The 21819-nt window shown below is 36.2% G+C and overlaps 1 protein-coding gene across 1 annotated transcript in view; it reads left to right on the forward strand.

The window, feature by feature from the left end:
* Window positions 1–20287, forward strand: part of fkbp16 (FKBP prolyl isomerase 16) — a 43153-nt gene extending 22866 nt beyond the window's left edge. The window contains exons 4-8 of the mRNA XM_084124892.1: window positions 13666–13883; window positions 16429–16604; window positions 16974–17051; window positions 19734–19874; window positions 20001–20287. Of these exons, the coding sequence (XP_083981018.1) occupies window positions 13666–13883; window positions 16429–16604; window positions 16974–17051; window positions 19734–19874; window positions 20001–20087 (700 nt within the window). The 3' untranslated portion in view covers window positions 20088–20287. The remainder of the gene's footprint in view (window positions 1–13665; window positions 13884–16428; window positions 16605–16973; window positions 17052–19733; window positions 19875–20000) is intronic.
* The last annotated feature ends 1532 nt before the right edge of the window (window positions 20288–21819 follow it).

The following is a 21819-nucleotide window of genomic DNA, read 5'->3' on the forward strand; positions in this document are numbered from 1 at the left end:
TTGTCAAGTCAAGTCACCTTTATTTATGTAGTGCTTTTTACAATACAGATTGAAAATAATGCAACAAAGTTTGTTTCCAGAAGAAAATAGTGTCCCAGTCCCAGTGATGTTTCATTTTTGTTGTAAAAAAGTTATTAATTTAATTCATTTATATATATATATATATATATAGCCGCTCTGGAGTGATAAACCGTGATGCCATTGTCCAGCTCAGTTCAGTTCTCATATAATGGTGTCAATGCAGGCAGATCAATAATATTGTTGAATATTAAATTAAATGTTCCCGACTAAGCAAGCCGAGAGCCAATGGCGACAAATGCGAAAAAGGCGACCTGTGACCTACAATATCATAAGACAACTGTTCATGCCATTTATGTATACGAAAACTTCTCTCCCATTGCCTCATGGGATAGTAAGGTGTCCCTTGGATGCACACTTCAGAATCTTAACAGAAATATGGGTCATCTGAGTATTATTATTATTATTATTTTTTTTTTGCAGTTTATGAATACTGTGTTTTTGGGCATTCATTTAGCATACAGTTTTTCACATACCATTTTTAGGAAGTAGGCATATTCAGATGCAGAATCAGTGTTGTTATTGCAACTTAAACTGAAACAATTAAAAATAATTAATTTTTGTTGACTAATTTAAGCTGAAATAAATTTAAATATAAATATTAGATGAAAAACTTAAATGAAAATTAGAAATGTTGCCTTGGCAGCTAACTGAAACTACTAAAACTAAAATTAAAATAAAGCTAAAAAGAAATATATATTAAAAAAAACGAATTAAAGTGACAAATAAACTAAAACTAAAATAAAACTCAATATAAAAATAAAAAAAATAAAAATAAAATCCAATTAATAAATACAAAAAACTAACAGTAAAATAAGACGGCAAAGAATCAGATTGTTCTCAAACAGGTTTCTCTGAACACTCTCCCATTCATTGGTCAGTTAAACAGACAGCTCCGCCCGAACGCACCTCATTGGCTGAGCTGTTGCTGTGTCAGGCTGGTCAAACAAACAGAGCAATGTTTTGATAGCACCACAGAGCCACAGTGTTTACACCTTCAACCTTTGAGTAGCTTACTTAAACTAGTCTCTGTATAAAATGTTACTGTATAAAAGAAGAAAATCACACTGCAGAAGCACAGCAGTGAAAATGCAACTTTGTAGCAATGTACAACAGACCAGTTAAAGGCTAGTTTGTTATTGTTCATCTGTTGTGGTTTAAACTCCATTTGGTCACACTTCACCATGAAATCTGACAGCTATATATTTAAAGCCTCCATCATACATCTATGTCCCTCATCTATGATTACTATGTAATCAGCCCTCAAAGAAGCCTTTATGAGAGGCGGTATACACACACGCACGTACAAATACAGCAGTAAAGGCCTATAAAACAGGCAGTGGAGCTGGCGCCGGTGGCCGCAGGGCTGAGATTGAGTTGTGTTTTAAAGGGCTGAAGAAGCCTGCTCCACATTATGAGCACTTCACAAGAGCTCTCCCTCAGGCAATGCGCACTTTGCTGCCTTGATCCCTGCTGGTTACATCCTCACTGCCCGGACACACGGATAAAAATGATTTTGTGGTGAAGTAAATACTAGGGAAAAAAAACAATGTAATTTACATGAAAAGCAATAATTAAGTTAGTTCAGGCAATAATTTAAAAAAAACTAAGTAAATTCTATATTAGTACGCAATTCAAGCGTGATTATCAATGTTAAATTACTCAACTTTTCTGATACTGATGTTCCCATCATGCACTGGGCCTTGAATAATTAATGAGGTTGATTTTTCACTGTTTTCCAGCCGTATTTACACTGTTTTATCATTGCTTTTGTTGTTAGGATTAGTAACTTGCCATTTTGTGACATTTGTAGTTCATTTATACTCAAAATGACACATTCAAACACAAAAACGATTCATCAAATGTTACCGTCATTGTGTATTGTCAAGTATTGAGGTCTCTGCGTTCACATGTTGCAAAGCTTCTGATATCTAACACATTTTATATTGTATTAATTACTTAGATGTTTCTTTCTAAGTAAAGCATATACTTTAAAAGTGTGGTTTAATTCAATGTTATATTGTTTGAGTGAAATGTAAGTGCAAAGGAAACTTCAAATAAGTAGATATTACTCTACCTTTTACTAGCCAAGTTAAAATTACTTATTTTCTTTGTTATTTTCACTTAACTTAGTGAGTTTACTTAATTCCATATGTGAAATTTACTTAAAAAATATGTGTGTGAAATTTACTTGTGTGTGAAAAATATGCGTGCAAAACTTGCCACAGAAAATGTAAGTAAATTTTACTTACAGTATTGTTTTTTCAGTGCAGGAGGAGCAAATAAAAACAAACAACACTGTAAGCATTTGGCGAGCAAAATTCCTGTTCAGATATGGTTGTGGTGTAAAGAATGGATAATAGGATCTATTCTTAGATAATAGGCTGTGTCTTTTGTTGTCAATGTATAATAGAAGAACAGTAAAACGAGAAAAACATCAGTGACACGCGCACACGCCACTAAATTGAGGAATCAAGTCCATGTCTGGACTGTGCGGCGTACCAACTCATGTCTCGACGGTAGAAGAAAAAACAGTGACATTTCATTCACAAAGCTCCACAAAGAAAACCCTGTGTCCTCCCTCTTGGTACTAGCAAACATATGTCTTAGGCCACTACATAGCATTTTATTGCCAGCATGTACAGCGCTAGGTTATTGCCATGGAAACCACTCAGAGACACTTGCAGGGCATTTCCATCATTTACAGACTCGTTTGAAAAAAAACATCTGACGTCAGAGGCCCGACTGATTATCTTTTTTTTTTCTTCCTCCACCTCCTTCCTCTATTAGTTTTTACTCAGCTCATTTAGACTGACAAGGTGACTGGCTGACAGATTGCACAATGAGTCAGCGAGCATTTGCTGCCCCAAACCAGCGAACGCATCGGATTTGTCCCAAAGAGATGAAGCTAAAACATTGATTTTTACACAGAGTGAGCGCACAACTATTTTTGGCATCAATTATATAAAAGAACAGTCTAAGAAATAACTGTGACATCTGGGGACTGACAGTTCCTTTTAATTAAGTTCCATTTAATAAAAACAAGTCTGATGAATGTCTGTCAGAATGTATAAAATAATTTGTAGGAAGCATATATATATATATATATATATATATATATATATATATATATATATATATATATATATATATATATATATATATATATATATAGAGAGAGAGAGAGAGAGAGAGAGAGAGAGAGAGAGAGAGAGAGAGAGAGAGAGAGAGAGAGAGAGAGAGAGAGAGAGAGAGAGAGAGAGAGAGAGAGAGAGAGAGAGAGAGAGAGAGAGAGAGAGAGAATTTTCCAAGTTAAATAAACATTACATAAAAAGAGATACCAAATACAATTGTATTTTGTATTTTTCCACTATGTAATGTTCTATTTATTAAAACCAAGAATAAATTTCATCAAGTTAGTTTTTTCGCATTTGAACATTTATTCCAAAATAATGACTAAAGGCAGTAACAATTTAAACAATAGGCCTATATATTATTTGTGAACTTATATTCAGGTTTTCTTTTTAATAGTCAACTTATGTTCATCAGTCATCAATCTTGTACACACTGGTCACAGACACAAAGGTGTACCTTTAATTTCCTCAAGCTGATTGCTCACTAAAAACCCACACAGTCATCATGTTTTCAGGTAATTTTCAGTTTGATTTTGACATTACATAATGAGGTGATATAAGTGGCTGATTTGTTTTCTTACTTTTTAATGAGTCTTCCCATTAACGGCATCATTGTCTTCATTCAGGCCAATTCAAGAACACGCACGAAAACAAGAGGCGGGATTTATCACACGAACCAATCATAACCGATCATATCCAATCATAGCGCGATGGAGGCATTGCTTACTCTCACGTGACTTTCCCCCATTCATTCTCAATTACCCCCCATCAAACTCACCGCACGCTTTAGGGGGTCTGTTAAAAGTCAATGGGCTCAGGGGAGGCAAGCCTTTCTGTAATGTCACCTGTGGGCGTCTCTGATGGACAGTGTTACTTTATAAAAATGAGTGAATTTCACACTTTTTAAATGTATTTTAAAAAAATATTTGCATTGGTTTTTTTTTGTAATATCGATTATTTTCTCATCTAGTTTTTTTGAGGAGGCACTGCCTCCCTTGCCTCCTCGGAGAAAACGCCCCTGAAATTTTGACCCGGAATTTTATGTATACATCATTTCTACATTACTTTTAGAGCAGCATCAATAATATTTTTCGATAAGAGATTGTCTAGATACATTCCTGACTTAACCTGACTTTGTGTGCCACACGTAGCACACAAAGAATATGACCTGAATACGTACGAATATGACCTGAATCCTGCCACCTTTAATAGCCCTCCTGATGTCAGCGAGCGTCACCTGAAACGCTCATCTGTTCTCCCACAGTATACAGTCTCCCACGCTGCTCTCTGTCTCGTTTCTATAGCAACTGCCAAAGCTCTGACCCCTCCTTGTTTGAGTAACTATCAGAGTGTCTAACCAAACCCTTCTCTGAAAACTCCACGCCATCCGATGTGCTGCCATCACAAAACCACAATGGCTGTTTTTACCCAGACTGGCCTAGACACATCCAAAATAAGGTCCAGTAAATGCCTTGACTGAAATCCGAGCAGGAATGAGTCTCGTCCTCCTGATGAGCGGTGATAAGTTGTGGCACCAGCATAACCCAAAACAGTCATTTTGCACTCACTTGTGAAAAACAATTATTCTTTGGCTGAACTTAAAGGCTCAGTGTCATTTTTTACTCACCCCCATGTCTATCCAAACCTGTGTGACTTTCTGTCTGCAGCGAAAGACAAAAGGAGAAATTTTGTAGACTGTTCACGCTGCTCTTTTCCATACACATTGAAAGCGGATGGGGACCAGGGACTGTCAGGCTCCTAAAAGGGCATAAAGTAGACCTTTATTATTATTACTACTGAAATTATTATTACATTGTAAAATATTATTACAATTTAAAATAAGTGTTTTTTACTTTTTAAGAGTAATTTATTCATGCAGCCATTTCTCCAGTCTTCAGTGTCACATGATCCTTCAGAAATCATTCTATTATGCTGATTTGGTGCTCAAGAAATATTTCTTTTTATTTGCAATGTTGAAAACAGTTGTGCTGCTTCATTTTTAGTGGAAACGGTGACATTTTTTTGGGGATTCTTCAATAAATGGAAAGTTTAAAAGAACAGGCTATTTATTTGAAATAAACATCTTTGTGGCATTATTAATGTCTTTACTGCCACTTTTGATCAAATAATGCATCCATGCTGAAAAAAAGTATTTTATTTCTTTCAAAAACAGTATAATATGTAGTGCATAGCAATAGTGCATTAGCCTGCTGAATGTAACGGCTTTTACCAAATGCAACGTTTGGTGTGACAGGAAGTTCAAGGATAAATAGAAAGAGACTTTTTACCAAAATCCCTTAAAGGGATAGTTTTAAATTCTGTCATTAATTACTCAACCTAATGTTGATTACAAAATATTAATCTACAACGCACGTTCACAAGAGCACCACGACGCATGTGTGTTGTTGAGGTGGGAGAAAACACTGTTGCATGAATGTGCTTCGGAGTTTAATATTTTGTAAATAAAGTGGTAAAATATGTTGGGTTTTTTGTGCAAATCACTGGTGTCACTTCATAAAATTGAGGTTTACTTCCTTTCTGTGGCTTTAAAGTAGTTGTATAGACTGTCAAATCTCAGATTTCATTAAAAAGATCTTCATTTGTTAATATTCTTACGGGTTTGGAATGGCATGAGGGTGAGAAATTAATGACAGAATTTTGATTTTAGGGAGAACTATCCCTTTTAAACTCCAACAAAACAAAAACTCCTATATATACCATAACAGAGCATTAAACAATATTCATTAAAATAGTCTCCCCTTTTCTCATCTTGCTCACAAACACATAAAATATGTAATTTTTAACATTTGCTCTTCCTATCCAGTCACATTCAAAGCACGCTGGGAACTAGAAATCCCCTGCCCAGTTTCAGCAATTTTACATTAACGCCAATGAACGTTATTTATGTAGTCCCAATGCAAATGATTACGTAAACTGTAGCTTTACTCATTTAAATGGATTTCATGCAAAATCCTAAAAATAGTGTTGTATTGGCAATCAAATTATAAACAATATTTTTTTTTTTTATAACAAATATTTCAATCTTTTGGAACTAGCTGAACAATCAGGACTTGTTTCTGGGTCCTACACTTTGCTAAAAGCACAGAGCATTGTGAGTTCCAGAGGACATGCTACAGTTTTATTGGAGAGTTCCAGGACCTCTTTCTCATTTTAGGCTCCTCTGTGCTCAAATCAGCCCCTGAGGACCAATCAGCCCTGAGGGTTTATACACGGGGCCTTTACAACTACCTCCCTTTCCTGCCACCTAAATTTATTCAGTTTCAAGTCCTCAGGGCTTCATCAAATACTCACATTTCCCATTAATGCTGGCTGGAAAACAGATATGTGCAACGAACCATGGGAATTATGAAATATCTCATTTATCAGCCTGGAGCTTTTGCAGATTTATGAATTGAGGACAGATCTGTGATGTTCAGTTGCAGAATCACACTTCTGAAGCCTTTTGACCTGTTGAGTTTCAAAAGCAGAAAGACTTTTTAAAGACTTTGTCTTGTGATCTTTCTTGAGGTCATTTGTAGAATAGTTTTATTATCCTCTGTCTTGAAATGATTAACTCATCTGACCTATATATCTTAAAGTGTTTTCCAGTGAATTTGACAACTGTGTTAGATATAGTCATTTGCATTGCATCACATGCACAAATCCATATATTAATGTGTCTCTATGTGTCTGTATCTGTAAACGTTTAATGTGATAGCTACCTTAAAAAAAGCTGCATCTGTCAAAAAAAAAAACAGAGAGCAAGCAGGTGGAAGCAGCAACCTTGTGTAATTGAAAAATGACTCAAGCCTTCATAAAGAAAATGGTCCAGCAAATCATGACTCACAGGTGGAGTTTCATTTCAAACTGATCACAGACCCCATTAAACGCCTAGACTGTGAAACCAATTAGCATTATCACAATACCTGACTGTTGATTCACACTCATGATCAAAGTGAAATCATCCAGTGTCCCCAAAGTCAATTTGCTCAACCCGAAGGAAGCCCAATTCCTGCCATTTGTCTGATGGGATGCTTTGTCTGCAAAATGCAAGGCTTATTAGTTGCGACATTAAAGGCTTCTTACATCTGCATGTGAGACATGCTTTCAAATGTGCCAGGGGAGCACTTTGGCCGAAGATTACATGTCACGTCATATGGTAATCTCTTCTTAGACGCAAACACGAGGCGATGCAGAGTTTGTTCCCTTATCCGGGGAATTGAATTTTTTGTTTTTGAAATACATGGAGGTTAATTCTAGACAAATTCCTCGTACAACACAATCTCTCTGCGGACCAGCCCAGGGTTGTGTGTTTAACAAGCTGGGCAAGTCACAACAGAACTAAACGATCAACTAAGTTATGAGTAGAAAGTCATAAGAACATTAAAAAAATGAAAAAAATCAAGTAGGGCTGCATCATTTTTGGGGGTTGGGGGGGGGGTCTAATTGTGAATTGCAAAAAAGTGTGATTGCATTTTAAAGTGTTACCAATTACCAATGGCTGAGAAGTGGAGCTGCACGAACCTATGAGGAGAAAGCCCGCCAAAATGGGCGGGGCTATCCCGCTATATAAGCGGGCATTCTGCCATATGGAATCAGGTAAATTCGACTGAAGCAACGAACGTCGAGTCGTGCAGCGTAAAAAGCACAGCCGGTGACGCAGTACTCGATCACGTTAGTAACCAAGTACGTTCCCTTTAGATACGGTTCACTTGTACGTCGCTAGACCCAGTCCAATCGCGCCATGCTTCGATCTGCGTAACGACAATTGTTCTGGGGCCCTGGCCCAGGGCGCATGAATAAGGGCCCAAGGGTATCAAGGTTAAGATAGCGACGCAGCACGAGTGAACCGTATCGAAAGGGATCATAGCGATGTAGACATGTTTGAACCAGCTCTGCGATTCACCGCTATCATGTCGAAAGATGAGGTCATTATAATTAAACTGTTATGATAGTTTGATATTTGAGACTATAGACTATATAGATCTGGCAATGTATGTGAATTTTTCTCTTTGCATGACATTACAGTACAGAATAGCTCTTTCAGCATTATCCTGAACATTGGATAAGCATTCATTGCATGTCAACGGCATGAGCTTTTGGGAGCGCGCGTAACCGCTACTTCTTTTTTAATTTTCCCGACAAAAACATTACTTCACATAAAAAGATGTGGGAAGATCTTGTTTATGTTTCTTTACAAGCTGTTCACAAATTTGCAATAAAAAAACGATTAAAACACACAATTCTTACATTTATAGCCCCTTTAATATTATTTATTTGTTATTATTAAAATTAAATATTGAATAATTTTACTTTCATTTTTTATGTGCTATAACATGGTCCTCATCAGTGTATAAAAAAAATCATGTGTTGTTTTATAACGTGTCCAGTATAGGCAGAAGCGAGTCATGCCACAGCAAGGGTTGTGGTTACAGGAGATGGACTCTTTAGTTACCAGATCCTCCTTTGATAAAAAACACAAAAAGAACATACACACTCACTTCCACACAGAAACAGTCACTGAAAAAGTAAAGAAAAAAAGTCAAAATGTCTCAGTGTCGAAGACCAGGCTTCACTTTTCATTGCATGGCTTGTTTTTCTTACTGCAATGATATAGAGTTAAAAGATAAAAGACTAGCCTTAGCTAAAAAGGATCAAGGCCAGAGGAACAAATACGTTTGTGCGGCACAAGGGCGGTTTCTTTCTGCAGAGTGGGTCAAGGAGGGAAGTGGTTGGTTATGATTGGGCATTTCATTGGTGTTGTTAACCTATTAGATAAATCTACATGCAATACAGTGTGTGCTGTGTTCCAGTGCGTGCCATGTTACATAATGAATATACTTTGACCTCTTGAGAAATTAGGGGAGGTGAACACTTTAGCTAAATTTGGCCAGCATGTTATGATCTGCACTGCACTGTTCTGGTTCACTGCCATTTACCGGTTAACTTACAGAAAAGTATATTTACAGTGGCATATGTTTGTTGTGTATGGTCATATGAGGCCGTTTTGCTTGTGTTGTGGAAAACTCTCATTCATATGAATGTAAGCATTGTTCCCCCCCTGGATTAGCTACTGTACAGAGAGGGTTGAAATAAAAGTGCATCGTAGCCTGAAGTGTTGTACTAAGCCAAAAGATCAATTACTCAAAAACTGTACCTTAGATGAACTTCCTTTTATATTCACTGGGAGAAAAATAAATAAAAATCACGCAAGAGCACTACAAAAGAAATGATCAAATCTGCGTGATTAAAACAAATTAAAAGAAACACAGTCTGGCCAACATATGGAGTTCCATTTCTCTTTGTCAGATCTATTGTATCACACCTGTTTTAATAAACTAAAATAAATCAAAGAAAAAGGCAATGTGAATTATCATTTCCAAACCATTTTATTTCTATAATGTGACGTATTTCTGATTGTGTTTGAAAAAGAGTAAGTTATAACTAGGGTTGGGTTTCAATCGATTCCAATTCTGGAATAGAATACTTAAGGTCAGGAATGGATACTTTTTGATTCATTTGTGTGCATTTTAATATGACTTTAAACCATTCAAGCACAAGAAGACCAAAAGAGGACCATCCAAAACGTGCGCACAGAAAGTCGACTCTCATACTTAATAATGCTGAACTCTTCCGCATCTTTTTGCACTTGAACGGACAAATACACACAAAAATATGTCAAAATATCCTCGTAAACACAGCCGATTATGTCTTAAGTGAACATAAACAGTTGACAAAGAAAACGCATATCAATATATTGGATCCAAGTGACAGCAGCCTAATATTCCAATATTCCAATTTTTTACCAAATTGGAACTGAAAGTAGAAATCAATAAGAATCGGAATAGTTAAAATTCAAGCGATACCCAACCTTATATTGATCAGGAAAACAAATATTCATAACATCAATTGTTCACAAGTAGACCACCAAAAGTATAAAATAAAAAAAAATAAAAAAAATTTACAATAAGTTATCAAAATGACCCTAATTATTATATTTCCTATTCATTTAATTGATACACACATAAATGTGTCAATACACTATGTAGCTGCAATATGTATAAGGTGACATAACAGAGCTATCACCTTACACCCTGATTCGCACGCCAATGTAAGTTCAGTGACTGGATCTCATTTCACTGTGGAAGGGAAGGAAGAGACCCGAACCTTAGAAGTGTTATTGTTATAATCTGCTCTAATATCACATACAAATAATGTGACTGACACAGACGAAAAGCTGCTATCATTAAAAGTTGGACTTCAATGGTTTTAATATAGACAAACTGATAAGGATTTATATGGTACACACTTCCTCTTTTGCAATCTGTGAATCTCAGTATGCACAAACAGACTCTTCTGTGTCTCTTAAGGTTTTATATGAAGAGTTTTCCCTAACAATGGCCAATGATCATGGAAAATTGATCAAATATTTACCTAACATTTTTTTTTTACTTCTGTCTCTCCTTCCAATCAAATACTATCCAAAGTGGTTAACTAATCAAATGGACCCTGAACTGCATCTTGGCAAGCATCCACACACACACACACACACACACACACAGTTAAATTAACATTAAAATACTTAGATAGAAATTGGTCACAACAGTTTTCGACATTATGGGAGCCATTTTGGTGCAGTTCATAACAGAATATTTCATGAACTGATGTTAATGCACTTACATACGTTAACTACACACATCTGCTTTGCACTTTCAATTATACTGATAACTAACATAATCAAACAGGTGGTAAAACAGAAGGCCACATGATGAATTAAAGTTTACCAAAACTGGCCTTATGAACTATGACTAATAAATATGTATAGAGCACTATCATACAAAAACAAAACATGGGCAACTAAACAATATTAAATGTATATATACATAACTGATAACTGAAATAATAAGAAACATGATTATATTCAATTAAATAGTTATTTAATAATAATTTTAATGAAACAATTTAGATAATTTAAAAAGTAGTTTAATATACACTACTGCGCAAAAGTTCGTGGTCAGTCCCATTTTTGTTTTGTTTTTGAAAGTAGTATTTTATGCTAACCAAGGCTGTATACAAAACACAGTTAAAAAGTGTAATAATGTTAAAAATAATTATTTAAATTGAAATATTATTATAATTTTAAATAACTGTTTTTTAACGTACTGTATTCCTGTGATGGCAAAGCTGTATTTTCAGCATCATTTCTCCAGTCTTCAGTGTCAATACAGTCAATATTATACAGAGTTATCATTCACTCTGATTCTGATAATAGTTCAATTGTGTGTTTTGTGCATCTCATTAAGTTGCACAAAGCAGCAGCACAAACCTACAGTTACATGTTATCTAGCTTCAGAGGCTTTGGATTTGACAGCTCGCCAGCTGACTGATATTAACACTCCAATTTACTGAAAACCATGAACTGTACTGAAAAACTCCAGCTGTACAAACATGTATGTTTTTGCTGAAGAACGTCAAACTGTGACAAGTTAGCTGACTCTTTCACACCAGGCTTGATCCTCTTTTATCTTACGAGAACACACTTAATAAATGTGCACAGTGGAACTGACTCAGTTTCAGGCCTTTTATTTGTCAGTCTATTGATTTATGTGCAGTCATGTGACCAAATACTGAGAAATAATAAGGCCAGATTAGGTTGTGTGGGAAATGTGGTTCATCCCATGGGCCCCTGGGATCCTCCTGTTCAGATCCTACAACATCTCTGTCAGTTCATGATCTTATATAGCTCTTTGCAGCAAATGCTGGGTATAGGCAGAGAATAAAATCCATGGGGTTACATATTATTATTATCATTGTCATGTGTGGATGGGAAATGAGTTCTGCAGGTGATGTATCACAAAACATGAAACGGATCTCGCAAGAGGCTATTTTGAAACCACTGCCTCAGATGAGAAATATTGACAGACGTATTGATGCGCTAAAAGATGTGACAGAAGTGATGCATCGAGCAGTCGATCAGAGAGAAAGAGGGATGCTTGCTATTTGTGATGGACCGAGTTATCAGATATTTTCTTTGGAATTCATAGTACAACCACGAATAATCATGGCTGTACTATGAATTCCAATGACAAATGACTGATAACTTGGTCCATCACACACACACACACACACACACACACACACACAGACATATACACATACACATACACATATACATACACATATAAAATAATCAATATATTCACAAGATTATTTTAGAATGCCTCATTTTAGCCAACACGGTCTCATGCAAAGTTGTTATAATTTCTCTAAGATGGCAAATCTGAATAATTAGTCAGGCAAAATGTTACGAGGTGTAATGCTAGAGTGTTGAATATTTTGATGAAGTGAAAGGAACTTATTAATTATGAAAGGAAAATATGAGGTTCATTTTGAAATTACAGGGGTTTTTTTCTCCCCCGCATAATTAATTGGGAGTCCCAAAGAACCAAACATAAAAAAGTCAAACTCAATAAAACATTCAGGTTAACTTCGGTGTATGTGTCTTTCCAGTTGAGGAAGAGTGGGATTTTGTGGCCTGGTGTGTGTGTGTGTGTGTGTTATAACTTTTCACAGTGTTAATTCAAGACAATGCTCAAAGAGTTTTGTGTCTCTCTCTCTCTCTCTCTCTCTGTGTGTGTGTGTGTGTGTGTGTGTGTGTGTGTGTGTGTGATAACTTTTTACAGTGTTAATTCAAAACAATGCTCAAAGAATACCACAGAGAAATTTGTAGTCCACCAGAAAAGCAAGCAACGTTTTTTTTTTTCATCATGTCGTCATCATTCATACCTTCCTGAAGAATACTGAAAGAATAGTTGTTGTTTTTTGACACAAGCCTCAATCCGCCAGAGCATATGGTCTTCTAAAGAGGCCTCTGCCAGGACTAGAGTTCAGATCTGGGCAAAGTGAGGACAGAGCACACACACACACACTGGATACAAGCCCTTTGCCTCTCAAAAGGCAGCAGGCAGCCAGTGTTCAAAACAGCAGCTCTACCATTCCCCTCTCTCTCCCCCCTTCTCTTTAACAAAAACAACCACAATACCACAGCACAAAAATAACAGACTTACTCGAAATAAGATATATTTTTAAAAAAAAGAGAATAAAAATAGCTTCCACTAACTGCCAACATCTCTAAAACTGACTAACAGTAAATGAAGTATCTATAGTACAGAAGGGAGACAGATAGATAGATAGATAGAGATAGATAGATAGATAGATAGATAGATAGATAGATAGATAGATAGATAGATAGATAGATAGATAGATAGATAGATAGATAGATAGATAGATAGATAGATAGATAGATAGATAGATAGATAGATAGATAGATAGATAGATAGATAGATAATGCAGTGGCTAATTTTCAACAACTGAGAGAAAATGAGCTCTTTCAGTGGACTGAGATCTTGTGAATGAATGGAGCTTCATCGCTGTGTTTGTGTTTTATTGGCAGGGAGCCTGATATACCAGCCTGGGCACCTCTCCTGTATCAGCTGCAACTCCTAGGCTTCAGAGAAAAGCAAGACCCCCTTTCACTGCCCGTTCCCGACCGGATCCGAATCGGCAACCAGAAACGCGAGCGAGGAAACTTCTACTTCCAGAGGGAAGAGTACAGCATGGCATCACAGGCTTACTGCATGGCCTTAGATGTGCTCACGACACGCACACAGGGTAATTCAAACCACAGCGCCCTTCAAACACCTGTGTCACATAATGCATTAATCAGGAACAAGCCAGTACATGGAGAAACATAAATGCATAAGGACACAGATCTCAATAATAATAAAAAAAACGGAATATTTATAAATATTATATGCAGTATTATACATAAATATTATTGTATATATAAAATGTATTGCATATTACTATAAAAACTAAGCTGATTACTAATTACAAAAACTACCGTTTAACCAATACCATAAGTAAACCCATACTCATACACACTATATAATTTTTCTATCAGCTTCATGGTCTCTAATAAATCATTCAATGGTGATGGAGAAAACCCTTGTAATAGCTCTCAGTCCAGCCCAGTTCTAGCAGCTCAGCTAATCTATTTGATCAATAATCATGTCATCGGAATGCTCAGTCATGTCTGCAAGCTGTGACCACCCTGAGAAACGCTCTTATTAAACCCTACGCTAATCAAACGTAATAAATCTACATGTTATTTCCACCTCCTTAATCATGGTAATTGCTGGAAAGCCTGGCCCATCTTGAGAGGAACGTTTGACAGTAATGAGACAGTAAAGTGCAAAGCACCGCTTTGGATTAGACTGATAATGACCACATATGCAGAAGTGATCTCCACATCGCCACAGTCTCCACTGACCACTCAAGCATTGCATATTAGACTCTCCCTCATTTTCTACACAATATTTTTCTACATTCATATACATATCCCACTAAGCAGAAATTTTATAAATTATTTTGAGAAAAGATTATGTGTAAGAAGACGAACACTAAGTCACTCTGATATCCAATAAAATTACTGTTGGCAACATGTTTTCCACAATCAGCAATCGCATTTCATCAATCAATAATATATTTATGCAGTATCACATGGCCATTCACACACAACGCATTTTTGCTTTTCCATTATGTTTCTATGTAAACACTTGGTAGACAGACCCTTTTTATTTTTAACCTTTACCTTAAAAAGCCTCTCGAGACCTCGCTTTTTTCCATTCCACTGCCAAACGCAAAAACACGTTCACGATTGTGAGTTGATTTTATACAAGGGTTCAGTAAAGTTATATTGAGTTGCATTTTAGACACATTTTGGTATTAAATTGCTAATCAGTGTCTGTTGCAAATGGATCCAAACAAAGCAACAGTGCAATTGATCTTAGCCTCTGAGCAACAAACACTAGGTGTTTCATTCCTAAATGAATCAGTGTTATTAAACAAATCAGTTAAGTGATTGATTCAATGACTCACTCATAAAGAAGCTCACTTTTATTCCTGAATAAGGGTATGATTACACTACAACGATATGCTTAAACGGATACATTTTTCCTTTGTGTTTTCCGAAGACAGACAACACCACTGTCAAAATGATTCCCCTTCACACGGATCCACAAAAACAACTAAAAACGCTGTATTTTGCTGCCAGGCCGTTAGATGGCGATGAAACACTATAGACTGAACACTTAATATGCATGTGCATGACGTCATCGTCTTCAGAGATTCATGTTTTTGTTGTTTACAGAAGTCCATTTTCAAAAACTTGCACTTTGAACCCCGTTTTCAAAACTTAGTGTTTTCAGGCACCCAAAATGCTGTTGTCGTGTAAACGAACGGCCAAAACGCATAAAAAGTTTTATGTTTTTAGTTGTCAACGGTGTTGTGTAAACAGCCCATTAATCAACATTGTTGAATGAATGAATAAATTAATGAATGATAAAGATAGTCACTTGTTGCCACCTACTGGTGCAACGATGTACCTGCAGAAAGAGCCCATGTAAAATCCCCACCACTAATGCACAGGCTAATAGTCTCTCTGGAACAAAGAGTCAAAAGTAATGATGTGAAAAACGAAGCTTTTCAAAACTTTAAATCAATTGAACCAATTGCTTTGCAAAATGATTCTCTGGTTGAGTCCCCTGCTGGTAAGAACGGTGTAAATGCAATGAAAACTCAGCCCAAACATGCAGAAAAACACCTTTTATCGAAAATGTAGTCTATTAAATAGAAAATTAAAATTAACAAACCTAAATATCGAGTATGTATAATATGTGTTATTTTATGAAATTGTAGGGCTTGTTTTGGTTCGTTTTATGGAAGGCTTGGTTAATCAGGCCAATAAGAGACTATTAACGACTTTTAATTATACAATTTAGTCATTAAAAATGTCTGAAAATGCATGAAAATGATCCTAGGGCAGGTAAAAAAAAACAGATAGAAACTGTTTCATGGGTTCAGAGAGAACGTAACAAAGCTTAAATCATCTGACTTTGGCAGTTTGATATGCATTCCCGAAACAATGATTTCAAAGGTTTTGAAGCTTTATAAAGCAAAGTGTTTCAAATCACTAGTGAAAGTCCCAGTGCTGCTGGCCTGAACACTGCTTGACCAATCACATTCTACTGTACAGTTTACGCTGGATTGATCGATATCAAACAAACATATTTTTAATTGTTAATCATTTCCTCGAAATGAATGGCTGGTGTAATGCATTACTACAGTGGGTCTGTACAATTGTATCCTCCTACAGACGGTCAAAGCTGTGAGGCAGAGGAAGAAGAGGTGAACGACTACAGGGTAAAATGTCTGAATAACCTGGCAGCAGCACAGCTGAAGCTTGGACATTTCGATGAGGCGCTGCACACCAGTCAAGATGTGCTGTTCCTCGATCCCCAAAATGTCAAAGCGTTATTCAGAAAAGGAAAGGTATGGGTGAATATTATTCAACAAGATAGATGCATAGCCCTGCACAGTTAAGCTTCAACCCTGGTTAAACTCACCTGATCAATCAAATCAAGTCCTTCAGGCTTAGGCCTTGTCCTCACTAATACGTTTTCGTCTGAAAACGCATCTTTTTCTCTCCGTTTCGGTCCACACAAAGACGGAGCTTTTTGAAAACACACTCCCAAGTGGATGAATTTGAAAACACTTATTGTACCAATAGATATCTATGTTTATACGGCTATGTTAAAAAGCTAGTGTGGACAGAGAGTGTTTTGAAACGAAAACGTCATTTTAAAATGAGACAAAGAGTCATATTAACTGTAATCTGAGAAACGTAAACTGTGTCTGCAGCTTTTATCTGACAAGGGCGAGTATGAGGAGGCCATGGAGACCCTGAAGAAGGCTTTGAAACTGGAGCCGTCCACTAAGGTGAGAGACGGAACCGTATCTCCTGAACACATCTACATTTCACGTTAACTGGCAACAGAAAATCCCATTAGCTATTTACGGTTCAACCAAGGCCTTTGTGAAATACCTGGAGCAGTGATATTAAGTTTTATTTCAAATTCAATGTCAGCTCATACTCCCTGTTGGTCAGGGATGAAGTGTTTGTATTTAATGAAAGGTGCATGTAATATTTAAGTTTATGATTCTATTGAGCTTTCAGTGTTCATAAGTACAAGTGCTTTCCAAAAATACTTTAAATGAGTCCCAGAACAGAGAATGATTCATGGCTCTGTTCAGGATTGTGGATCGATTTGGCCTACCGTAGTTAAGTTGTGAACAAAATGGCTGGCTACTTGCATTTTTTCTTTTTATTCATGGCCCTATCAGAGTTTTTCAACAGGTCTGTATAAATTTACAACACAAACGTCCTGAGAAATTCCACCAGATCTGTCAGTAAGAGCGCATGCAAACAATATTTGTTTCTACGGGTAGACTCCTAGTAGCAGAGAATTACTTTTGTGCTGTGTTACAATCCACCGAACCAAAACTTGTTCTGTCATGCCTTTGAGAGTAGTTAGTCTGTCAAATCCTCAGAGCAGCCACCAAGATTACGGCTGTCTGGAGCCACTAAATGGACACAAAGTTACACACACATCCTCTCACTAGCCTTCCTGTAATAAAGTGAATCAGCACTGAGTACACTAAGGCTGTTTATGACATGCGAGACGCAATAAACAGAACAATTCATTCAATCACAACACTGAAAAATATTATGGTCCATTCTGAGTTAAAAAAAATTTAACAAAATGTAATATCTGATTCCTTCATGAAAGGCCATAATGCAATACAAGTTTTTTTTTCATGCTGTAATAATTTTTATTTTATTATATTATCCCAGCTTTATATTTTGTATACAATACAATATAATTTAAAAACATAATATAATAAAATACTGAAGCAAAGAAAATCCTGACTGTATCTGGGCCTGAGTGATTTTGTGAGTGATCTGAGGTCCCCTCAAACTGAGCTTTGACCCAGAGTGCTCATGGTGAAGAGTGAGCTATGTCTAGACAAAACTAAAATATCTGCTGTTGCTATAATGACACCCCGTCTGGAAGGCAGGGCAAAAAGCAAACTTTTCCTCAGGAGGGAACTCATTGCAAAATTCAAATTAAGATCATAGAGTCAGAGACGGCATGGGATCGAATACATTTGGTGCTATACATTTCAGCCTGTTAGCAGTCTCTTAAGTGCATGGTCTGTGCTAATGGATTTTGATTGTAATTACACATATATGCAAATCTGTACCCATTATATTCTAAGGAAAATGTTCAGACCATTCCAAATGGGATATGAAATGTGAATGGTGTTAAAGTAGCAAGGCAAACAAAAAGTTCAATAAAGTGATATCTGTCAAAGACCAGATCCTCACAACTGATAAAATCAAGGTCAAGCAATATATCAATCTACAAGAAGCAGATTTAAAGGGATAGTTCACTGAAAAATTCTGTCATTAATTACTAATGTCATTCCAAACCCGCAAGACTTTGTTCATCTTTGGAACAATAATGAAAATCTTTTTGATGAAATCTGAGCTTTTTGTCCCTCCATTGACAACTACCACTTTGATGCTTCAAAAAGTTAAACCAATAGTAAAATTAATCCATATGAATTGAGTGATTTTTCTGAAGAGACTTCATCGCTTTATATGATGAACAGATTTAATTTAGCCTTTTATTAAAATATAAACATTGTTCAGCGAACAAACAGAAGCTCAACCGAAAATGTTTGATGCGCAGGATCAAACCTTATTGGTTCTTGCTGAAACTCAAACACTGCACGAGAATGAACCTCATTGGTTCTTGCTTAAGTTCAAACATGCTGCGTAACACGAGAATGAACCTCATTGGTTCCCTCACATCAAGCAAACATGCTTGAGCTTCGGTTTACCACAACTGAGGAGTGAGTTGATGAATGTTTATATGTGAATAAAAGCCTAAATTAAATCTGTTCATCATATAAAGCGATTGTGTATCTTCAGAAAATTTGGACTAAATCGCTCAATTAATATGTATTAGTTTTACGATCTCTTTATGAACTTTTTGAAGCATCAAAGTGTCAGTTGCGTAGCTGTCAATGAAAAGACAGAAAGCTCTTAGATTTCATCAAAAACATATTCATTTGTGTTCTGAAGATGAAGGAAAGTCTTAAGGGTTTGGAATGACATGAGGGTGAGTAATTAATGACAGAATTTTCATTTTTTTGGGTTAACTATCCCTTAAGTGTTTAAAACTTAACATGAGCAGCTCACGCTTGTCATTTACGAACAAGAACAACTATTACTAAGTTAATGCTGCTCTGAGAATTATTTAAAAAACCCTTCTTAATATGCGTTTTACCTTTGAGATGAAGTGGAGTTGCTTTTATAAGCATGATCGCCAGCCAGTGTTGTTTGACATGTGGAAACCCAATCATGGCTGTCCTGAAACGCAGCTTGCAGTCAGTGAAATGGCACCATCTGTTGGTCAGTGTTAGCAACAGCAGCGCATGTTTTCCTCACAGAACTGTACAAAGTTCACACAGGATAAAAGTTGTTGTGTTTTGCCTTGTATTAGGGTTTTGAATGCTAATCTTTTTTTCTTTTCTTTATAATGTATTTTATAGGCTATTCATGCTGAACTGTCCAAACTGGTAAAAAGACAAGCGGGGGAAAATGAGACCCAGAATTGGCAAGCTAAACCAGCTCAAGTGTTTGGCGAAAACATAGCGCCATTTCTGACACCCCCGCCCAAAAAGAAGCCGTTTGTAAGTGACTGACTACCACCTAGTGAAGAGCATAAAGGTGGTGGGAAAAAAAATCCTTTCAAAATGTGCCAGTGCTGGCCTCCCGAGTGCCTCCATCGTTTGATCTCGTTTCTTACTCTGTTTCAGGGAATTTCTTGGAAGTTTCTGCTTGGAGCTCTGGTGGTGGCCTTGGGCAGTTTAGTCACATCTGTGGTCCTGACCGCACGGAACTAGCTCTCTCGACCTACTTGCAAATTAACTTACAAGTCTCACAAACAAACATTCCACAAAGCTGCCAAGGGACGGAGGGAAAATGCACTGAACTGTTTAAAGAGCAGCTGCATGGGCCGGTGGAACACCGACTATACGCACAGAAAAATGGGCAAGGCAAATGCGTTTAAAATATTTGCAATAAAAACACAAGTATTAATATGTTTGGCGTTTCGTTTCGCGTTCTAATGCATCACGCGCAGTGATGGAATTATCGATAGGAATTTGGGGGAACAGCTGTTATCTATTAAATCATTATAGAAAACATTTTGATTCAGTTATGTGTGAAGAAATGTCTTCCAAGTTAACAATAAAACAGTATTACAACCGAAATACAAAATTGTTGCTGAAAAAAAAAGAAAAAAATGGTCAAACTAATATGAATCCATGTGCAGAAAATTAATGAACTGTTTTTTATTTTATTTTTTTATTTTAACGTTATTTTTATTTTATAGCTATTTGTTGACATTGATATGGAAATTTTAATTATATAAAATAGTAAAGATAAAATAAACAAATAGAACAAGTCATCCCGCTAAAGTCAACATTTCAGTGCTGTCAAATCGCATCTAAAATAAAAGTTTGTGTTTATATAATATGAGTGTTTCTAATATATATATATATGTGTGTGTGTGTGTGTGTATATATATATATATATGTCACACATATTACATAAACTTTTATGTTAGGTGCGATGAATTGGGAATAATTTATTTTACGCAACTATTTTAAACCTATTCTACTTTCATAATGTGAAATATGATAATTAAGCACTTATATTTTACTTCAGGAATTGGTTGGATCATAAGTGGGAATTCATATTTTTCAAAAAACAATTTCTACATTGCTCTTCCACATTTATCCAAGTTGTTTCATTATATAAATTAATATATTAATACAATATAGATTGATGAATATGTTCTGAGTTTATTGAAATGCTAAAAAAAAACTTTTTAAAAAATATTTAGTTCTTAACATTTCTGGAATAAAATTAATTGTGGTTAGTTAAAATACCAACACTTACATGTTTTTGTTTTTATTTTTATTTTTGAGAACAAGCAGCTTTGTATAAGAAATACCAGAGGAAATATATTCCCTTGTATTGAGGGTCATTTGAATATTGTGTTGGACTATGGGGGGGCCTTCAAATAAAAAAGTTTGAGAACCAGTGGTTCAGAGTATACAAAGACAATTTTCTTTAAAATAACATGCACCGATGAATTATTCATAAGACCAGGAAAATGCATTAAGAAAGCAAATAAGGTCTATTTTGACTTCATGTTGATTTTACATCTGCTCTTACAGAAGTGGAACCACATCCGGCCTTGAATACTAACCCACACAATTACTCTGGTTCCACTCCAGGGTTCGGTTTCCTGGGCATGAGCATTACTCTGTCCGCCTCCACACTCCAGCACTCCTGTACACAGTCTGAGCGGTGTCTCATCATACAGAGGATCTAATATTAATCTATTGTTGCCCAAACCTGCTGGTGTGACGTGTCGGAGGAAGATCACAGATTCTGTCCCTGGCTGTTATTAATGCAGACATTGTATCTGATAACAGCACAGGTGCGTTTCTCTCAGATGAATGGCTCAAGTGTCAGTTCTGCTTTGCTGTGGTCATTTGAGTGCAACTAAGACTTTTTTTAAACAGAAATATATGCTTTGAATTGTTGGTGTTTTTTTAAAGGTGA

Source organism: Abramis brama (assembly GCF_963993115.1).
Source record: "Abramis brama genome assembly, chromosome: 9".
NCBI classification, from domain to species: domain Eukaryota; kingdom Metazoa; phylum Chordata; class Actinopteri; order Cypriniformes; family Leuciscidae; genus Abramis; species Abramis brama.